At 44.4% G+C, this 16,543-nt stretch overlaps 1 protein-coding gene and 1 non-coding gene across 3 annotated transcripts; one reads left to right on the top strand and one right to left on the bottom strand.

Annotated features, from left to right (window-relative positions):
• Nucleotides 1-2,093: 2,093 nt before the first annotated feature.
• On the bottom strand, nucleotides 2,094-2,166 carry TRNAK-CUU (transfer RNA lysine (anticodon CUU)). The gene has a single exon. It is a non-coding gene; the product is annotated as a tRNA-Lys (tRNA).
• Nucleotides 2,167-2,212: 46 nt separating this feature from the next.
• Nucleotides 2,213-15,830, top strand: PSMA3 (proteasome 20S subunit alpha 3). Of its 2 annotated transcripts, XM_075104234.1 has the most exons (11): nucleotides 2,213-2,406; nucleotides 3,262-3,344; nucleotides 4,496-4,619; nucleotides 5,614-5,715; nucleotides 7,134-7,207; nucleotides 7,782-7,854; nucleotides 8,827-8,892; nucleotides 12,341-12,387; nucleotides 14,817-14,884; nucleotides 15,028-15,092; nucleotides 15,642-15,830. In XM_075104234.1, the coding sequence occupies exons 1-11, from the start codon at nucleotides 2,386-2,388 to the stop codon at nucleotides 15,684-15,686; spliced, it is 768 nt and encodes a 255-aa protein (XP_074960335.1). In that variant the 5' UTR covers nucleotides 2,213-2,385; the 3' UTR covers nucleotides 15,687-15,830. The 2 variants fall into 2 exon arrangements, 1 of the variants encoding a protein (XP_074960335.1); XR_012662389.1 differs by lacking the exons at nucleotides 12,341-12,387; nucleotides 14,817-14,884; nucleotides 15,028-15,092; nucleotides 15,642-15,830 and adding an exon at nucleotides 11,270-11,465 and having other exon boundaries at nucleotides 8,827-9,684.
• The last annotated feature ends 713 nt before the right edge of the window (nucleotides 15,831-16,543 follow it).

The raw sequence follows: 16,543 nt of genomic DNA, 5'->3' as shown, positions 1-16,543 counted from the left end.
AAGTCCTGTGGAGCCGGGAGGAATTACTCATGCCCGTAAGTAGTTCTCAGTGGGAAGGATACGCCGGGGAGATTAAACTCCTACGGAGCGTGTGTTTGTGGTGGTGCAATGATGTAATTTTCCTGAACTGCAGCAGACTGCGGCTGAGGAAGTTCAGAATATTCTTAGCCCTTCCCTTTTCAGGGGTATTTCTGTACTGCTCTGCGCTTGTACTCTGGGACATTTCACAAGCCCGGCACGTTCTGCCACCTTGTCTTCATTCTGCCCGCTCTTCTCTTCTGCGGGGTTTCTGCATCACTGAACAGCTTCAACAGCTGCTGTTTCACACGGCATGACCAGAAATGCTAACTCCTGTGTTACTAGCAGGTTTAAGCACAAAGTCCCATGACCCATTAAGGACAGAAGCGGATTCTTCTTTCAACAAAGGGGTGAGGAAAGACTGTTATCTGCTTTTCAGAATGAATAAGCCTGGAAAGCCCTTAGAGGTCACACCTGAAATGTGCTTTCATGTAGAAAGGGATTTGGCTTTTTTTTTTCCCCTCACATGAATGTTGTAGTTCTTCCCTGCCTGGCATGGCAGGGATCTGTGGATCCTGGCAGCAGACAATTTCACAGTGAACTCAAATGTTTTGTCAGAAAGGACAGTGACAGACACAAACCTCTGTGATAACTGGAGGTTTTTCCTCTAAATTTCTCGATTCTGGACTGGATGCTGGTTGTGAAGGTCAGTGTTAGCCAAGCAAACCGCTCCAGCCAAGCTGAGTCCTGCTGATGGGAGGAATATTTCGGAATATTTGTGACCATGGCCTATTCTAGTCTGCCCAGTGTCTGTGCTGCGTCTGTGGGAGCCAGTCTCTGGGGAAAGGGGCTTTAACTCATTCCCCTCCCTTTTCAGAGAATCATAGAATAGCTCAAGTTGGAAGGGACCCATAAGGATCATTGTGTCCAACTCCCTGCTCCTTGCAGGGCTACCTAAAACTAAGTCATATGACTAAGAGCATCATCCAGACACCCCTTGAACTCTGGCAGGCTTGATGCCGTGACCGCTTCCCCGGGGAGCCTGTTCCAGCGACCAGCCACCCTCTTAGTGAAGAACCTTTTCCTAATGTCCAATCTGAAATTCCCCTGATGCAGCGTCAGTCCATTTCCTCGTGTCCTGTCGCTGGTCACCAGAGAGATGAGATCAGCACTTCACCCGCCACTGCCCCCCTTGAGGAAGCTGGAGACTGCAATGAGGTCACACCTCTGTGATGAGGTCACCCCTCAGTATTCTCCATGCTGAACAAGTCAAGTGACCTCAGGAACTCCTCCGAATTGTTGCCCTTGAGACCTTTCACCATGTTGGTTGCCCTCCTCTGGATACACTCCAATACTTTGATGTCCTTCTTATACTGAGGCACCCAAATCTGCACATGGAACTTGAGGTGGGGCTGCACCAAGTGCCGTGTTGAGTGGGACAATCACCTCCCTCGACTGGCCAGCGATGCTGCGCTTGATGCACCCCAGGACGTGGTTGGCCCTGTGGGCTGCCAGGGCACACTCTTGCCTCATGTTCAACTCACCATCAACCCAACCCCCCAGATCACTTTCCACGGGGCTGCTCTCCAGCCTCTTGGCCCCAATTTGTATGTATAACCAGGATTACCTCACCCCAGGTGGAGAATCCCACACTTGCTCGTGTTGAATTTCCTAGGGTTGGTGATTGCCCCGCTCTCTAGTCTATCCAGATCTCTCTGTAAGGCTTCTCTAGCCTCGAGGGTGTCCACAGCTACTCCCAGCTTATTAATGTACATTTGCTTCCTGCATCCAGCTAATTTATAAAAACTTTCCCTTTTTTTGCTGTAATACGGTGTTTCTTACAGTCACTGCCAAAATTATGCATGTTATTGCTGCACCAGGGGTGTTTCCTTCAGGAGCCCCACTGGTCCCTCTGGTGAAGGGGGTGAAATCTCCTCAGAGCGGCTGAGGTGGCGTTTTCCCGCGCAGAGCCCTTCAAGAGGGAAGGAGGGAAGGATGAAGGGAAGCCCTTCGGAAAGGAAGAAGGAAAGGAAGCCCTTCGAACGGGAGGTGGCGGGCGGGCACAAAAAGTAGTGCGCCCAACGTGGGGCTCGAACCCACGACCCTGGGATTAAGAGTCCCATGCTCTACCGACTGAGCTAGCCGGGCGCTACAGATTGGCTTATTGGCACGTGCTCTTCACCGCTCTGATGTCAGGGCCCCGCCCCGGGGAAGTGCCGTGCTCGCGCCCCGCTCAGGGCTGGCTGCCGGTTGGGCGGTGCGGTGTCCAATGGGAGCGCGCGTTGCTGGGCGGTGGGGAGCGTGCGGGAGGCCCGGTGGCGGGAGGGGAGGCTCCGTCGGGCCGTGGCTGAGGGTGCCGCTGCCGCCATGAGCTCCATCGGCACCGGGGTGAGTGAGTGAGGGAGCGCTGCGCGGAGCGGCGCGGCGCGGGATGGCGGCCGGTCAGCTCCGCCTCGCCTCAGCGCGGCGGGGCCCGGTCCGGAGCCGCTGCTGAGTCACTGCGGCCCGTTGGGAGAGCGGAGGCGGCGGCCGGGGATCTCTCGGGGTCGGGAGGGGCGGGAGCGATCGGGGGTGGCCCGGGGGGCTCTTTGTGCTGCGCTGGGCCGGGGGGCGGCGGCGCGGCCTCGCACAGGCCGTCCCAGGCCGGCGGCGGGCTCAGGCCGGGCCGCCCCGGCGGTCACCCGGGGCGTGGAGCCGCCGTCCGCCGCGGGTGGGGGCCGCGTCGGCGTGGGTCGCTGAGCGGGGCTGCTGCCATCGGGGCCGGGCCTGCGGCGGGCGGTCACGGAGCTCCCGCGGCCCCTGCCTGTGGTCCCACCCGCAGCTCCGCGCCCCTGCGGTGCTCAGCCGGCTGGGAGCGAGCCTGCCTGTGGCCACAGTGTCCCTCAAGCGTTTCAAGTACATACCTCTTAACAAATATCAATTAAAAAAATAAATTTAAAAGGCACCCAGAAAGCTCGCACCGGTGTTAAATATTGCCTAGCGCACATCGATTTCAGGCCCGTGCAACGCCTGGGCTGACGGGGCTCGAAGCGTGGGTATGTATGCCCAGCGCTGATGCAGTGACTTCTCGTGATGTTAGTGTGTGTTTGCTGCTGAACGTGTGCGGGCGGCCCGCTGCTGGTACTTTGTAGCCATCAATGTCATGCAGGTGACAGTCTTGCATTTTTAAGTAAATAAACTTCTGAAAATACTGGGATATAATTGTTGTTTTTTTTTTCCTGAGTGGTGTGTTTTTTTCTTCAGTATGACCTGTCAGCTTCCACATTTTCTCCAGACGGCAGAGTATTTCAAGTCGAGTATGCTATGAAAGCTGTGGAGAATAGTAGGTAAGATATAAATATCTGCTTCTCTGTCTGTTTGTTGGCCTTTTTCAAAGCAGGGTAATCGGACTAGACAAGCATGATGGCATTGCAGATAAAATTACATCGTTAAAATTAGTTTTGAGCAACCGTGTCTTTAAGTTGATTTTAGGAGGCTTCATATTAAGCACAAAAAATATTAGAATCACTTTTGCCACTTGCTAGGAATCACTTTTGCTTGCTAGAAACTGATATGTTGTGCAGAATGCAAACAAAGGTAGTGAACTTACTCGTGTGTGTTAAGGGCAATAAAAATTTAATGCTTTGGGGCAAAATCTGACTGCAGGTCTCATTAACATGTGTAAGGTGCTTAGCTGGTACAGTGGTAGAGCTGCTGTATCAGTATCTAAAAGCCTGTTTTATGGATGTGAATTGAGGCACTGAAAGACTGATGTGCTCGGGGCCTCGTAAATTTTAAAATTCTGATGCATTCCTCAAGAAACAGAGGACATCCAAGTTCTGCTAAAGCTATATCAGCTTTTGTGAGAGTCTCTCTCTTCCCTTGAGTGTGGGCAACAGGATGGTGTGAAGCGAAAATCCCAGCTGTGCTCTAGTGGCAGCGAGATGATTGATTAGCAAGGCATGGACTGGATCACCCAAGTGTCCGGTTCTAGCCACCGGCTGCCAGATGAGCGCTGGTGGAAGTATTTTGTGTAGCGGTTTGTGCCACGGTTGGCAATTTATGCCTGATGATGCCCTTTCAGAGGGTTAGAGAAAGAGCTGTCACATCTCCTAGATGAAGAGTGAATTCACCAAAAAGAGAGGTTAAACAATCCATGGTTTTCATATTAGCGCTGTTCAGCTCGGTGTCGGGGCAGCAGCTGCGCAGTCATTCCAAATGATGCTGCCGCTGCATGTAGCCTGGTCAGAACTACTGGGCAGGGACTTTTGGCAGCCCCCTCCTCCTCTGCTTAAGAAAAAGTTTGTGGGTGTAGTGAGCTTTGGCTTTGGCTTCCCCTTGTTGTCCTCAGTTGTAAGTGTAAGCTGTACGAAGCGGAGTTGTAACAAATCTACTTCTGGGGAAATTATGTAATTGTTTCTTGTATTTTTTTAATTCTCTGTTACATATTTTACACCACGGTTCTGTGTGAGAAACTTACATTTATCTTGTCTTTCAGTACAGCAATTGGGATAAGATGCAAAGATGGGGTTGTCTTCGGGGTAGAAAAACTAGTTCTGTCCAAGCTTTATGAAGAGGGTTCCAATAAACGTCTCTTTAATGTCGATCGACATGTTGGAATGGTAAGGTGCTGGTTTAGTTTTTCATTTTTTGAAGGGGACTCCCCTCAAAAGTAGAAATCTGTGTATCACAGGATTAATAATAAGTAGGTTAAGAGAGTAATGTTAATGCTTTTGTGTACATAGTTGGAAACGCCAGTGGATTTTTTGTTTACTGTTTTCTGCAATTTATTCTTGATCGCACACACACACAAGTTATGTCCAAATTTAAAATAGAAAATGTACATATTTTTAGCTTTTAAAAAGTGTTGTTCAAAGGTGAATGTAAATATAAGCAAAAGTGTTAAAGAAGTCCTTTTTTTATGCAGTTAACAGGTAAGATATGTTGAGGGGAAATGCGCTGCATATAAGATCATGGAGTCACAGAATATCTCAGGTCAGAAGGGACCGATGGGGATCATCGAGTCTAACTCCCAGAAGATTCTCTTCTTGACAGTGTGGGAGTCAGCTGAATTCTGTAAAGACTGGTATATAGGTCACTGGCTCACCTGTAATAGTGATGTCAGGGTGACAGCAGGTAGTTGTAACTGTGTGACAGAAATGCCTGAACCTGTCTGCTGTTAACATTGCGAGTATCGGGCAGAGAGTTGGATTTGCTTCTAATCCCAGTAGTCAAACAAAACAGGAAAGAAAAAGTATATTGCTATGGTTGTCTTTTTTGAGTATTAGATGAAGTTTTATGATAAACAATTTTTCATACATAATATGAAGTATCGTTCGGGTTAGTGAAGTGGTGGCAAATCGTAAGACACTATTTAACATGAAGATAATTTTGGTTGTTGACTTTTCCTAGAGAAATTCTATACTTATTAATATATAATCATATTGACACGTTTTGAGCTTGATAGCCGACGAATAGCTTGACTGAATTCACCTGTAGTCATGCATAGAATTTAGTAGAAATCACAGGTGACATCATTAGACTTTTGTACATTGATTTTATTAATAAGTTACTGCACGGTATGTTTGGCCTAGCTGATGGTGATTCTCATTTCAGGCAGTAGCGGGACTTCTGGCAGACGCTCGTTCTTTGGCGGACATAGCGAGAGAAGAGGCTTCTAACTTTAGATCTAACTATGGCTACGATATTCCACTGAAGGTAAGAAATTGGCACAACGTGCTCAAGTTTTCTGGACTTCTCAAGTCTTGACAGGACAAGCAGGGGATCAGGCCCAGCCAGCATGGGTTCATGAAAGGTCAGTCCTGCCTGACCAGTCTGATCTCCTATGACAAGTGAACCGTTTAGTGGATGAGGGAAAGGCTGTGGATGTTGTCTGCCTGGACTGTAGTAAAGCCTTTGACACAGTTTCCCTCAGCATCCTCCTGGAGAAATGGGCTGCTCGTGGCTTGGACAGGTGTACTCTTCGCTGGGTAAAAACTGGCTGGATGTCCAAGGCCAGAGAGCTGTGGTGAACGGAGCTAAATCCAGTTGGTGACTGGTCATGAGTGGGGTTCCCCACGGCTCAGTTTTGGGGCCTGTTCTGTTTAATATCTTTTGATTATCAATGATCTGGACAAGGGGATCAAGTGTACCCTCAGTAAGTTTGCAGATGACACCAAGCTGGGCAGGTGTGTCCATCTGCTCTAGGGTGGGAAGGCTCTGCAGAGGGACCTGGACAGGCTGGATCGATGGGCTGAGGCCAACTGTATGAGGTTCAACAAGGCCAAGTGCCGGGTCCTGCACTTGGGTCACACCAACCCCAGGCAACGGTCCAGGCTTGGGGCGGAGTGGCTGGAAAGCTGCTGGTGGAGAAGGCCCTGGGGGTGCTGGCTGACAGCCGGCTGGGCATGAGCCAGCAGTGCCCAGGTGGCCAAGGAGGCCACCAGCACCCGGGCTTGTGTCAGCACTAGTGTGGCCAGCAGGAGCAGGGCAGGGATGGGGCCCCTGTGCTTGGCACTGGCGAGGCCCCACCTCGAATGCTGGGCTCAGGTTTGGGCCCCTTGGGACAAGAAGGACCTTGAGGGGCTGGAACGTGTCCAGAGAAGGGCAGCGGGGCTGGGGCAGGGTCTGGAGCACAAGTGTGCTGGGGGGCGGCTGAGGGACCTGGGGGGGTTTAGCCTGGAGAAGAGGGGGCTGAGGGGAGCCCTTCTCGCTCTCTGCAGCTGCCTGAGAGGCGCTGGAGTGAGGTGGATGTTCGTCTCTTCTCCCAAGTAACAAATGATAGGACAAAAGGCAATGGTCTCAAGTTGTGCCAGGGTAGGTTTAGATTGGATATTAGGAAAAATTTCATCACCAAAAGGGTTGTCAAGCATTGGGACAGGCTGCCCAGGGAAATGGCTGAGTCACTGTGCCTGGAGATATTTAAAAGGCGTGTAGCTGTGGCACTTAGGGACATGGTTTAGTGGTGGGCCTGGAAGTGTTGGGTTAATGGTTGGACTTGATGATCTTAAAGGTCTTCTCCAACCTAAATGATTCTGTATGATACTATAACACTGAAAATTTAAATCTTACTACTTGAGGTTTACTAATTTCTGTAAATAAAGTTTTCTTCTTTTTTTTTTTCTTTTTCTGCTTAGCATCTTGCGGACAGAGTGGCTATGTATGTGCATGCATACACTCTATACAGTGCTGTCAGACCTTTTGGTTGCAGGTCAGTCTTTCAAACATACACTATTTGTAAGGATCCTTTGTTTCACAACTGCTGGAACTATTTAGGTTGTCTAAGGTCTTTTTTTTAAACTCGGAATTAGCAACCTACAGTTCATCTCATAAGCACATTCCCTTCCTCTTTCTTTGTGTGTGTAAAACCTTAGGTGAAGAATTCAGATTTCCATAAAGCATGCCAAGCTTCTACATAGATTGCCAGTTTGTTCCTGAATTTTAAAGGTGAAGAGTTGATGCTGTTAAGTCTTGTCACAGTAATGAAAGCAAAACTTTCCTCTAAAATCATGCTGCTTGCCCTAATACCCAAGGAGCAGATTGCAACTACTATGCAGTTCTAGTACAAAGGGACTAATAAACTGAGATCTGCTGCCTGGCTACAGACAGGTGCTGGGCTGTCACGGTACCACTGAACTGTTCAGGCAAATTGCTTAATGGAATGTAGTAGGATAGTGGGAGTTTTGCTGCAACAAGAATGTAGGAAACCTGAGCTGGTGTGTAGGCTCTGAAATTCTTTGTGGGTTGGTAGAAGAAATGTTTCTAATGTCACTTTTCCCCTCCAGTTTCATGTTGGGGTCCTATGATGATGATGATGGTGCACAACTATACATGATTGATCCATCAGGAGTTTCATACGTGAGTGTGTCAAAAATATTTCTATCTTGGCATAAGCACTCCTTTTAACAGTTCCTAGTTAGGAAAACAGTACGTTTGGAAGAGAGTAATTTTTTTTCTTGTTTTGTCTCGGAAGATCTCCGATGAATCGCTGCTTAAAATGAATAGAGCGGGTTTTTGCTCATTTGCATGTCCTTGTTAAATACGCGTGTGTATTTCTTAGAAGTACAGTCCCCATGAAACTAGTTTTAAAGCTTGTCTCTGAGAAATTTGGGAGTTCATTCCACCTGGCTATAGCCAATGAAACGTCCCGTGCACTGCCCAAAGGGGCAAGTACTGTAGTGACACCCTGTTCACAAAATACTTGAGGTAAGAGAGAGCTTCAGATAAGAGAGGGCTGCTGCTCTGACGCTGGCTGCGAACAGCAGCTCAAATCAAAATAGATACTTCTGTTAATTGTTGTTAGCGCAGCCTCTCCAGCTGTGTATTACACACGGGATGATACGCTCGTACCCTTCTGACTTTATAAAATTTTCTTTCAATATATGCAGTACTGTAGCTGTTGAGGAAACAAAGTGCTTCATTTTTATGTGCTAACACTTCAATATATTTTCGGGATAGGTGGGTTTGGGTGTTTTTTTTTTTTTTTTTTTTATCCTTTAGAACTTCCCTAATTTGAGTTTGCTCTTCCATTTACTGTAATAACAATAAAAAACCTACCTGTTGCAGCAAATTGAGCAGACATGTTTCTGTCCAGGAACTACTGAGCTCTCTGTTTTCTATCAAGAGCGGTAGTACTTAACCTAGGAATTGGTTTCTATTCAACAGCTCAGGAATGTGCCCTGAGCTAGAACAATACCGAGGATTACTGTTATTAGCCTCTCGATGTGTGAGTAGGGTGGGGGCTGTCATACACTAAGTGACAGTAAGAACTGTAGAGGGCTTAGTATTTCATTAAATGTGCATATTTTTTGTTTCCTTTTTTTTTTGTAGGGTTATTGGGGGTGTGCCATTGGTAAAGCCAGGCAGGCTGCCAAAACAGAGATAGAAAAACTTCAGGTATGGCATTTTTGTTGTGCTCTTTCAAGACAAATATTCCAAGCTTATTATGTTGCCTTTTTGGATGAGAAAATATATCAAATACAAGCGAAGCAGATGGAATATTTCCTTGTATGTTCTAGGAGATGTTTTAGCCCCTGTAATAGCAGTATGTCTCACGTCTTGCCCCTGGACAATTGGTAGTCCGGAGGGAGTGTATGTGTTTAAAACAGGAAGCATAAACATACACTCCCATGTGTGTCAGCGAATGAAGTAACTGAGTGAATATGAAAGTGTAACTAAGTTTTTAGTTGTGAATGAAAACCTTAGGGCAGCATTGTACAGGGTGGTATATCTATTTTTTAAACAAAAGGATCATCTAAAACCTTTGGGAAAAAGTTGGTCTTGTTAAGGACAGTGAGTGGAAGTGCAGAATACTGAATGACCACTGGAATATTATGACTCTGAAAATGTAACGGAGAAAGATAAAATCCTTGCCAGGTAAGATGGTGGTTCCCAGCTGGCCAGTGCTGAGGTACTGCCTTTTTTCAAAACATGTGTTCAAGTAGCTTGTTGTTGCTGACTGTAACACCTTTTGAAACAGCTTTACGTGTCTGATGGACAGGACTTTAGTGCTGTGAACTCTAGGAAGAGCACAACTGTATGGCACACCATCACTGATACCAAGAAGAGCTGTTTCTGTTCAGCATTTCCTGCTTGTACGATACCGTAACTTGTCAAGTGTTACAAGGAGGTTCTGCGAGTGCGTACTGAGAAGTTGTTTCGGGGCCTTCTGAATGAGCACGCAAACAGGTGGCTGTGGAAAACTAGTCTGTGGAGGGAGGGCTGCTGAAACGTACCCAAGTGTGCCTTAAGCTGACTTAGAACTGTGGTAGAACCCTAAAAGACTTCTGTCCTTCTCCTGTGTTTTAATATCTGACACCCTTGAAACTGGAGACAATTAACATGGGACAAAAATCCTACTCCTGGTCTGTCTCATGCAATTCTTACTTTCTACTCTGATTGCATCTTGTTTATGGTTTCAGTCTGCAGAAGCACATCACAGCTGCTCTTGGAATGGTTCAGAGCTCATAAGGCGGTTATACTTTTAAGAATGGTCTGTTTATGGTGCTGTGGCATCATAACTGAAAAATTATAGGGAAAATTACAATGTTCCTAGCATTGCTTCACCCAGTCTTGAATCTGGTCAGACGCTTGAATACCAAATTAAAACTCAGAAGCCTACAAGATCATCTGATCTTGATACTGGAATCATGGCACGTGGGAAATCATAATTTCAGTTTCCATGTGTGCAAATCGGCAGAAAGATAATGATATGTTGGGTAACATATAATCTACCCCCAAAAAAGTTCAGTCCAGTGCTGGGATTTTCAAAAACTTCTGGTTTATTGACCAGGCTTTTGTACAGCTGATAAGTGCGTCTATTGCTTGAACTTTACATAAGAGCCTGTAAAGTTTAGTACATGGGAACAGCGGTGTGCCATATGGCCTTAACTGCATTTATTTATTTAATGGCTTGTTTGCAGAATGTCTTCAGTAATGCGTATGATCTTGTCACAGCCATGTGAAGTGAGTCCAGTCTTGCGTGGCAGTGCTTTTTGTTAACTGTAGACTGGGCAGGTTTCCAGGTCAGAGTTAATTTTGACAAGATGAATTTGTCAAAACTGAAATGGGGAGAAGACAGAAGTACAAAAGCTTTGGTGGGGTAATACCCCCTACAGTAGCCTGTCAACTAAGGTTTGCTCCTGTGGAGGGAATTACTACGGTGGAAAGTAAGAGGCAAAGGAAAGCAGGTATTCAAAACTTTAAACCGGCCTTACAGGTCCTGCAGAGCAGATGCGGTATCTGGGAGGGGACAGAGTATGCGAAACCCTCGTATAGCTGAGGGCGCAAGCAGAAAACACTGCATTGATCACATCTGTTGCATCTTATGCAAATGTCTTGATATCTTCAGCTGCGGGAAAGCTTGTAGTCACGTGGAGAGTACTTGAATCTCTTGCTCTTCTGCAGCGCTTCTCATGCAGCTCCGATGCCATGTACAGCTTCTTGATATAGGGACATAATCGTAATTAACTCCTGTGCTGAACTGTTAACAGTGTTTACTCTTATTGCCTGCAGAATTAACATACCTGGGATGGGAAAAGGATAATGGCAAAAAATAAATTTACTCTAGTTTTCTCCGTCTTAAATACGTGTAATAGAAGCAGACCTTTGGGTTTTCCTCTTTCACTACTAAATTTATATGCATAAATACACATAGTAATTGAAGTATTTGTGTGACACAAGTTATATTTGTACATGGCAGCCAGTGCTGCGTGTGTTACACTTGTGACACTTGATCCCTAAGGGCTGGGGATGTGGGTCTCTCTCTGTTTAGGAAACTTCTTGGGATGGGACTGTGATGGCACGTCTGTCTAACCTGGCTTGGGCATTCCTTCTCTGGCCCGTTGCTTCTGTGGGTGCGCGCATCACCCCAGAAAGCGCTGTGACACTCAGCGTGAACGCAGGACCATTGACATCTTCATTCCTTTACTAATGTCTCAAAATGAGCTGCCATGCCACCGAATGAGATGGTAAAATATCTATAATGGGTTACATTCTGAGTTCAATGTAAATAGTGGGGAAAGAAATGATAACTTTTTTTGAACTTGAAAATCACTTTATGCTAGGGGAAGTGTCACTAAAATGTGAGCATTGGGAAAGGAGATAGGGCTAATCTTGTTTCAACCCTGAATTAATGAAATCTAGAAGAATTCTGGACTACGAAGCAGCAATATAGAGTTGACTAGCAAAAGATTTGACCTACAAAACATAAGTTTATTATGCCATGGAAATTGGCAGACCTTGTTTTGATTAACTGGGAAACTGTCAGAAGATTCTGATGTAACAGCAAGAAAATATAAAACGAGATGCTGATGCCTTGCTCAGACATGCAGTTGGTTGTTAACACTGGAACAACATTCTCCTCTTAGGGCATTACTTAAAAAGTCAAAATTGTTTGCACAAAATGTTGGTAAGACCGAAAGTATTACTATACTACCTAGAGAGAATATTATACATGAAAACATGGTGCCTCCCCCATATTGTACATGTGGCTACTTTATATCAGTTGATTGTAAAGCATCTAAGAAAAGTCAAGCTTTTACAAGGCTCAGGTTATCTGTCTGGCTTCTAAGCTTCTGGATGATCAGTGCTTTGAACTGGGGAAGTTTCCACGTAACGTTTTTTTCATAGAATCTTTCAGCTGTAAAATTCCTCACCAGAAGTATGACTTGCATGTAGCAGGCTGAAAGACTCATTGTAGAGAATAAATTTGACTCTAGTCTTTTGTCATGTTTATCACTGCTGAACAGTATGCTCATTAGGCATGTGCGCAGCCACTCATGTTCTGGCCTTGTGGAAATGGAAACCGGTATATTCTCTTAAGCTGTGTATTTTCTGTCTACAGATGAAGGAGATGACCTGCCGTGATGTTGTCAAAGAGGTTGCAAAAATGTAAGTCTCCAACCTGTTTTTCTAACTTGACAAAAATCTGTACTGCTGAGCCTGCAAAGGCTTCAGACTGAAGCTATTCCTTTTAAACTGGGTACCAGGTTTCATTTCTACTAGATGAGCGCTCATGCTGATTCTAGGATCTTCTGCTGTTAATATTTTTTCTCCTGTGAATTGGGTTATGCTACTCAGTACTGAAAAATGCTGAAGGATGTAACAAATAGGCCTTTTGATCTCATCTGCTACTTTTTACAGGTGCAACTTTTAGCAGCAGCGGGTTAAAGGTTAAACTGTCTTTATGTAGTCACTGGTTTTAAAATACATAAACCGGGTGACAGATGAGGGAAACTCCTTGGGGTCCTCATTCTGAAGAAGGAGCTGTACAGTTTGTTACACAGCCTGAAAAATGAAGTGATGCTTCAGACATGAAGGAGCAGTCCAGAAATGAAGCTGAGGTCCTTGACCCAGCCTTCCTATTTGCCTAAAAAAGACAAAAGTGCTTAGGAAAGAAGTGTAACTCCTTGTTTAAAGATGTATATAGGGTATAGCTGGTCTCATTTACAAGATAAAGCTTGATACCACATGAAAAGACTGGAAATATTTAATTTTCTATTTACTGAAGCACTTTGGAACAACACATCACTGATAGATTTGGCTGTAGTCCCTCATACTATCCCACAAACTCTGTATGAGGATAGTGCATTTACAAGGAAAAAAGGTACCATTCAGTAAGCCATGTACTAGTGAGGGGAAAAAAGATACCAGGAAGAGAGAGGACTTTCTGCTAGGTAGAGCGTGAATTGGCCCGTAGTAAACTGTCTTGAAAATACTTTGTGAATTAGTATCTCTTCAAAGAAATAAGAGTATCCTTTCAGGCATCTACAACACTTCATTTTAATGCTTCAGGGTCATGTTCTGTGCTTGTCATAAAGTTAATAAATCTGCAGCTGCAAAGCTGTAATCTCCAGGATTTTATGGCTATTGCTTAGAAGCTTAGAAAGAAGTAATAAATATGCTTCTATCAGTGATGTTGCAGCGTGTGAGCTTATTTCAGGGTTCGTGTCTGAGGCTGTCATGGCAGCAGCTAGAGGAAAGAATTTGTGGGATCTCTGTTCTTAAAACCTAGCAAGGACCTCAAAGCAGTTCTAGAATGGCAGAAATAAGGCACGGATTTTCAAATAATGAAGAGACTTCTGTTCTTTAATTCTGCCTCAGCTCAAAATTTAACAGCAGCTCGAGGTATAGTTTTGTTTTTCAGCTCAAATTCAGCTCCGCAGTAGCATTTAGCAAGATAGCAAAGGCTTTAATAATGTTTTTAACCCTAAAATACTAGCCAGCATCCAGACTAATGATTTCTTCAAGAGCTTGTAATGGTACACCTTATTACGAAAGGCTTGTAACCAGCTGAAGATGTAAGAAAAGCCTGTAGATGATCAATGATCTGTGAGTCCAGCCTAAAAGTGACAGAAGGGTGTCAGAAGAACATAAGCATATAGCGTTATTTCCCTGGACACCAATGTTAACTTTGCTCTTTATATTTGTTCCACAATACTTTATCAAACTGTAACTGGAAGATCTTAGTGTGATGCTGAAGGTACCCTTCCTCCACTGTCTCCAGGCTTTCTGTGTTGGCTAGAAATAGCTGGTATTTTTCAGCTTTTGACTTATTAATGCTTTCTGAAACAAACTAAGGAATACATCCTCCTCAACAAGTGTGAAGCCACAGGTTAAGTTCTGCTGTTGTTTTATGTCTCAACTCAGGATCGCTACAGTGTGTTCTGCCACTGAGGACCAAATACTTTGATGCAGTCAGATCAATGTTGCTGCTACAGTGTAACATTTTTATCCCACAGTCGAAGGAGTGATTTTACTAGTGTGGATGGTACTGCATATGCTGTAATACCCCTTGTAGATTAAATTCTGATTCCAGTCACGTTTGCTATAAGCACAGCAGTCTATATGGAGACCTATGTATGGCTTCTAGTTAGACACAAGATATTATGGTGTTGGGATTTAGTCTTAAGTGTAAACTGAAATCAGGTTGATAGGAAATACAGGATGCTCCTACCTGTATTGTAACAAATCCAGCAGAACCAGGCAATGATGACACAGCCTTAGTTCTGCAGTATTTGAATCTTAATGTTTGTTCCAAGGAGGATAATTTGAACATCTCAACCTACCTCTTAGCTGTAATCACATAATGTATTGTTATACTAGCAATTAAGCCCAAAAATTCGCTGATGGTTTGGATGGGTGGTGGGTTTGTTTTGGTTTGTTTTTTTTGGCGTGTGTGTGAGCGGGCTGGGGAGAAAGGATGGGGAGAGCTTCGGTTAACCATTAGTACTTCAACAGAAGAGATCTGTGAAAAAAAGGAAGTCTATTTAGCCTACTGATCAATCTGTCCTAATCTGTACTTTGTCTGTTCCTTCCAGAATCTACATAGTTCACGATGAAGTAAAGGATAAAGCTTTTGAGCTGGAACTCAGCTGGGTTGGAGAAAGTAATGCATTTCTGTAATTTCTATAAACACTATACAAAATTTATAATTTTCTGTAACTAAAGTAAAACATTGCATCTTAAATTAACTCTCTGTCAAGGTCTTTGTGTGGATTCTAGTTAAGATGTACTTTTCTTTATTGGCAGTAACCAATGGAAAACATGAAATTGTTCCCAAAGACATCAGGGAAGAGGCAGAAAAATATGCCAAGGTAAGGTCTGACTTTGGTGGTGTCTCAGTGCTTCACTTAACAAGTCCAGAGTAGGAAGAACTAACTGAAGGTTAGGCTTCTACTGTTGTGGTGGCTGGAGGATGTGTAGTCGCAACACGTGTCACTTCAGCATTAGCTGATGTTATTCGGAAGGCAGAACAGTGAAGTTTAAAGTAAGAACTACCCCCTGGATTACACTGTAAAGAACAGTGTAATTCAGCAGGCCTGCACAGGTGCTGTGTTTCTTCTTCAAAAGTAAATGCATTAACTCTTCAACAGTGGTATAAGTGAGTAGGAGAGGTAGTAAGTCATGTTGTGTAGAACAGTTTTTAAAGATAACAAGCTGGAGAAAGTTAGACTTCCAGCATTGCTTTTCTAAAATTAATGACAGTGCTCAGTATTACCTCCTAAGATAGGAACTAGAAAAGAAGGCTTTGGGCAGATTGAGAGGATCATGATGCTACAGCAAAACTTATTTTGCTTATTATAGGTTGATTTATAGAACCACTGTCAAAACTATTTTTTAACTAAAAACTTTTTTTTTAATAGGAATCTTTGAAAGAGGAAGATGAATCAGATGATGACAATATGTAACACATTGTTACTTCACGACAAGTTCAACTTTTCTTAACTTAGAACAGGTTCGTTTATAATGTATAAAGCATGGGACGCTATTATGTACTTGCTGGAAGAAACTGAGTGACCAACTTGCACTAATAAATTTTCCATTTTACTGTCTGTCAGCTTTTGTTTCAAGAGTATAGGCCAGCATCATCAAGAAGCAATTGTACTCTATCAAAACAGACATTAAGAAGGAAAGATATTGTCAGGCTCATGTTGCTTCCTCTTACTACAGTGCCCTATTTGAGATTCTTTTTAAACAGTTTCATTCAGCTGTAGTTTCTTATATCACTTTGGAATCAGCTTTATCAATTGTTGACCTTCCCAGAAGTTTTCTTGCTTTCCGGCTTTCATTTCCTGCTTCTTAGGGGAAAAAGACTGTCTATTCTGGTCACTTTGTTGCCTTGTCTGTCAAGACACTAAACAATTCTGTTCACCTTAAAACTCAGTTAAAAGTGAAGCTTGTTTGCACGTGCAGTTAAAATTCTAATGGTCATCTTAAACAAAAGCTTTCTGTCACAGGCTTGGGTTTTTTTTTCCCTTTCAAAAAACCACCTAGACTTAGCTATAGTGTCTTTTCTAACAGGATTACAAGGAAGAGGTTCTGCTTTTTTGTGACAAGGGAAATTCCATAGGGGTAGGTGGGTCTGTCTTGATACTTGGTGACTGTCTCAAGCTTAAGCCTTAGCTGGAGTCAGGCTACCTGAACTCTTGCCTCTCCAGCTGGGCACAGCTTCCAAAGGCTGCTAGAACTCTTGTTCAGGCCTGCCTAAGCCAACATTAATCATGACCATGACAGAGAGCGTCCTTTAGTGTCTCCTCCTGAGGCA

Source organism: Phalacrocorax aristotelis, chromosome 9 (assembly GCF_949628215.1).
Source record: "Phalacrocorax aristotelis chromosome 9, bGulAri2.1, whole genome shotgun sequence".
In the NCBI taxonomy this organism is placed as follows: domain Eukaryota; kingdom Metazoa; phylum Chordata; class Aves; order Suliformes; family Phalacrocoracidae; genus Phalacrocorax; species Phalacrocorax aristotelis.
The sequence above is the reverse complement of the archived record's forward strand: the minus strand, read 5'-3'. Positions and strand labels throughout refer to the sequence as shown.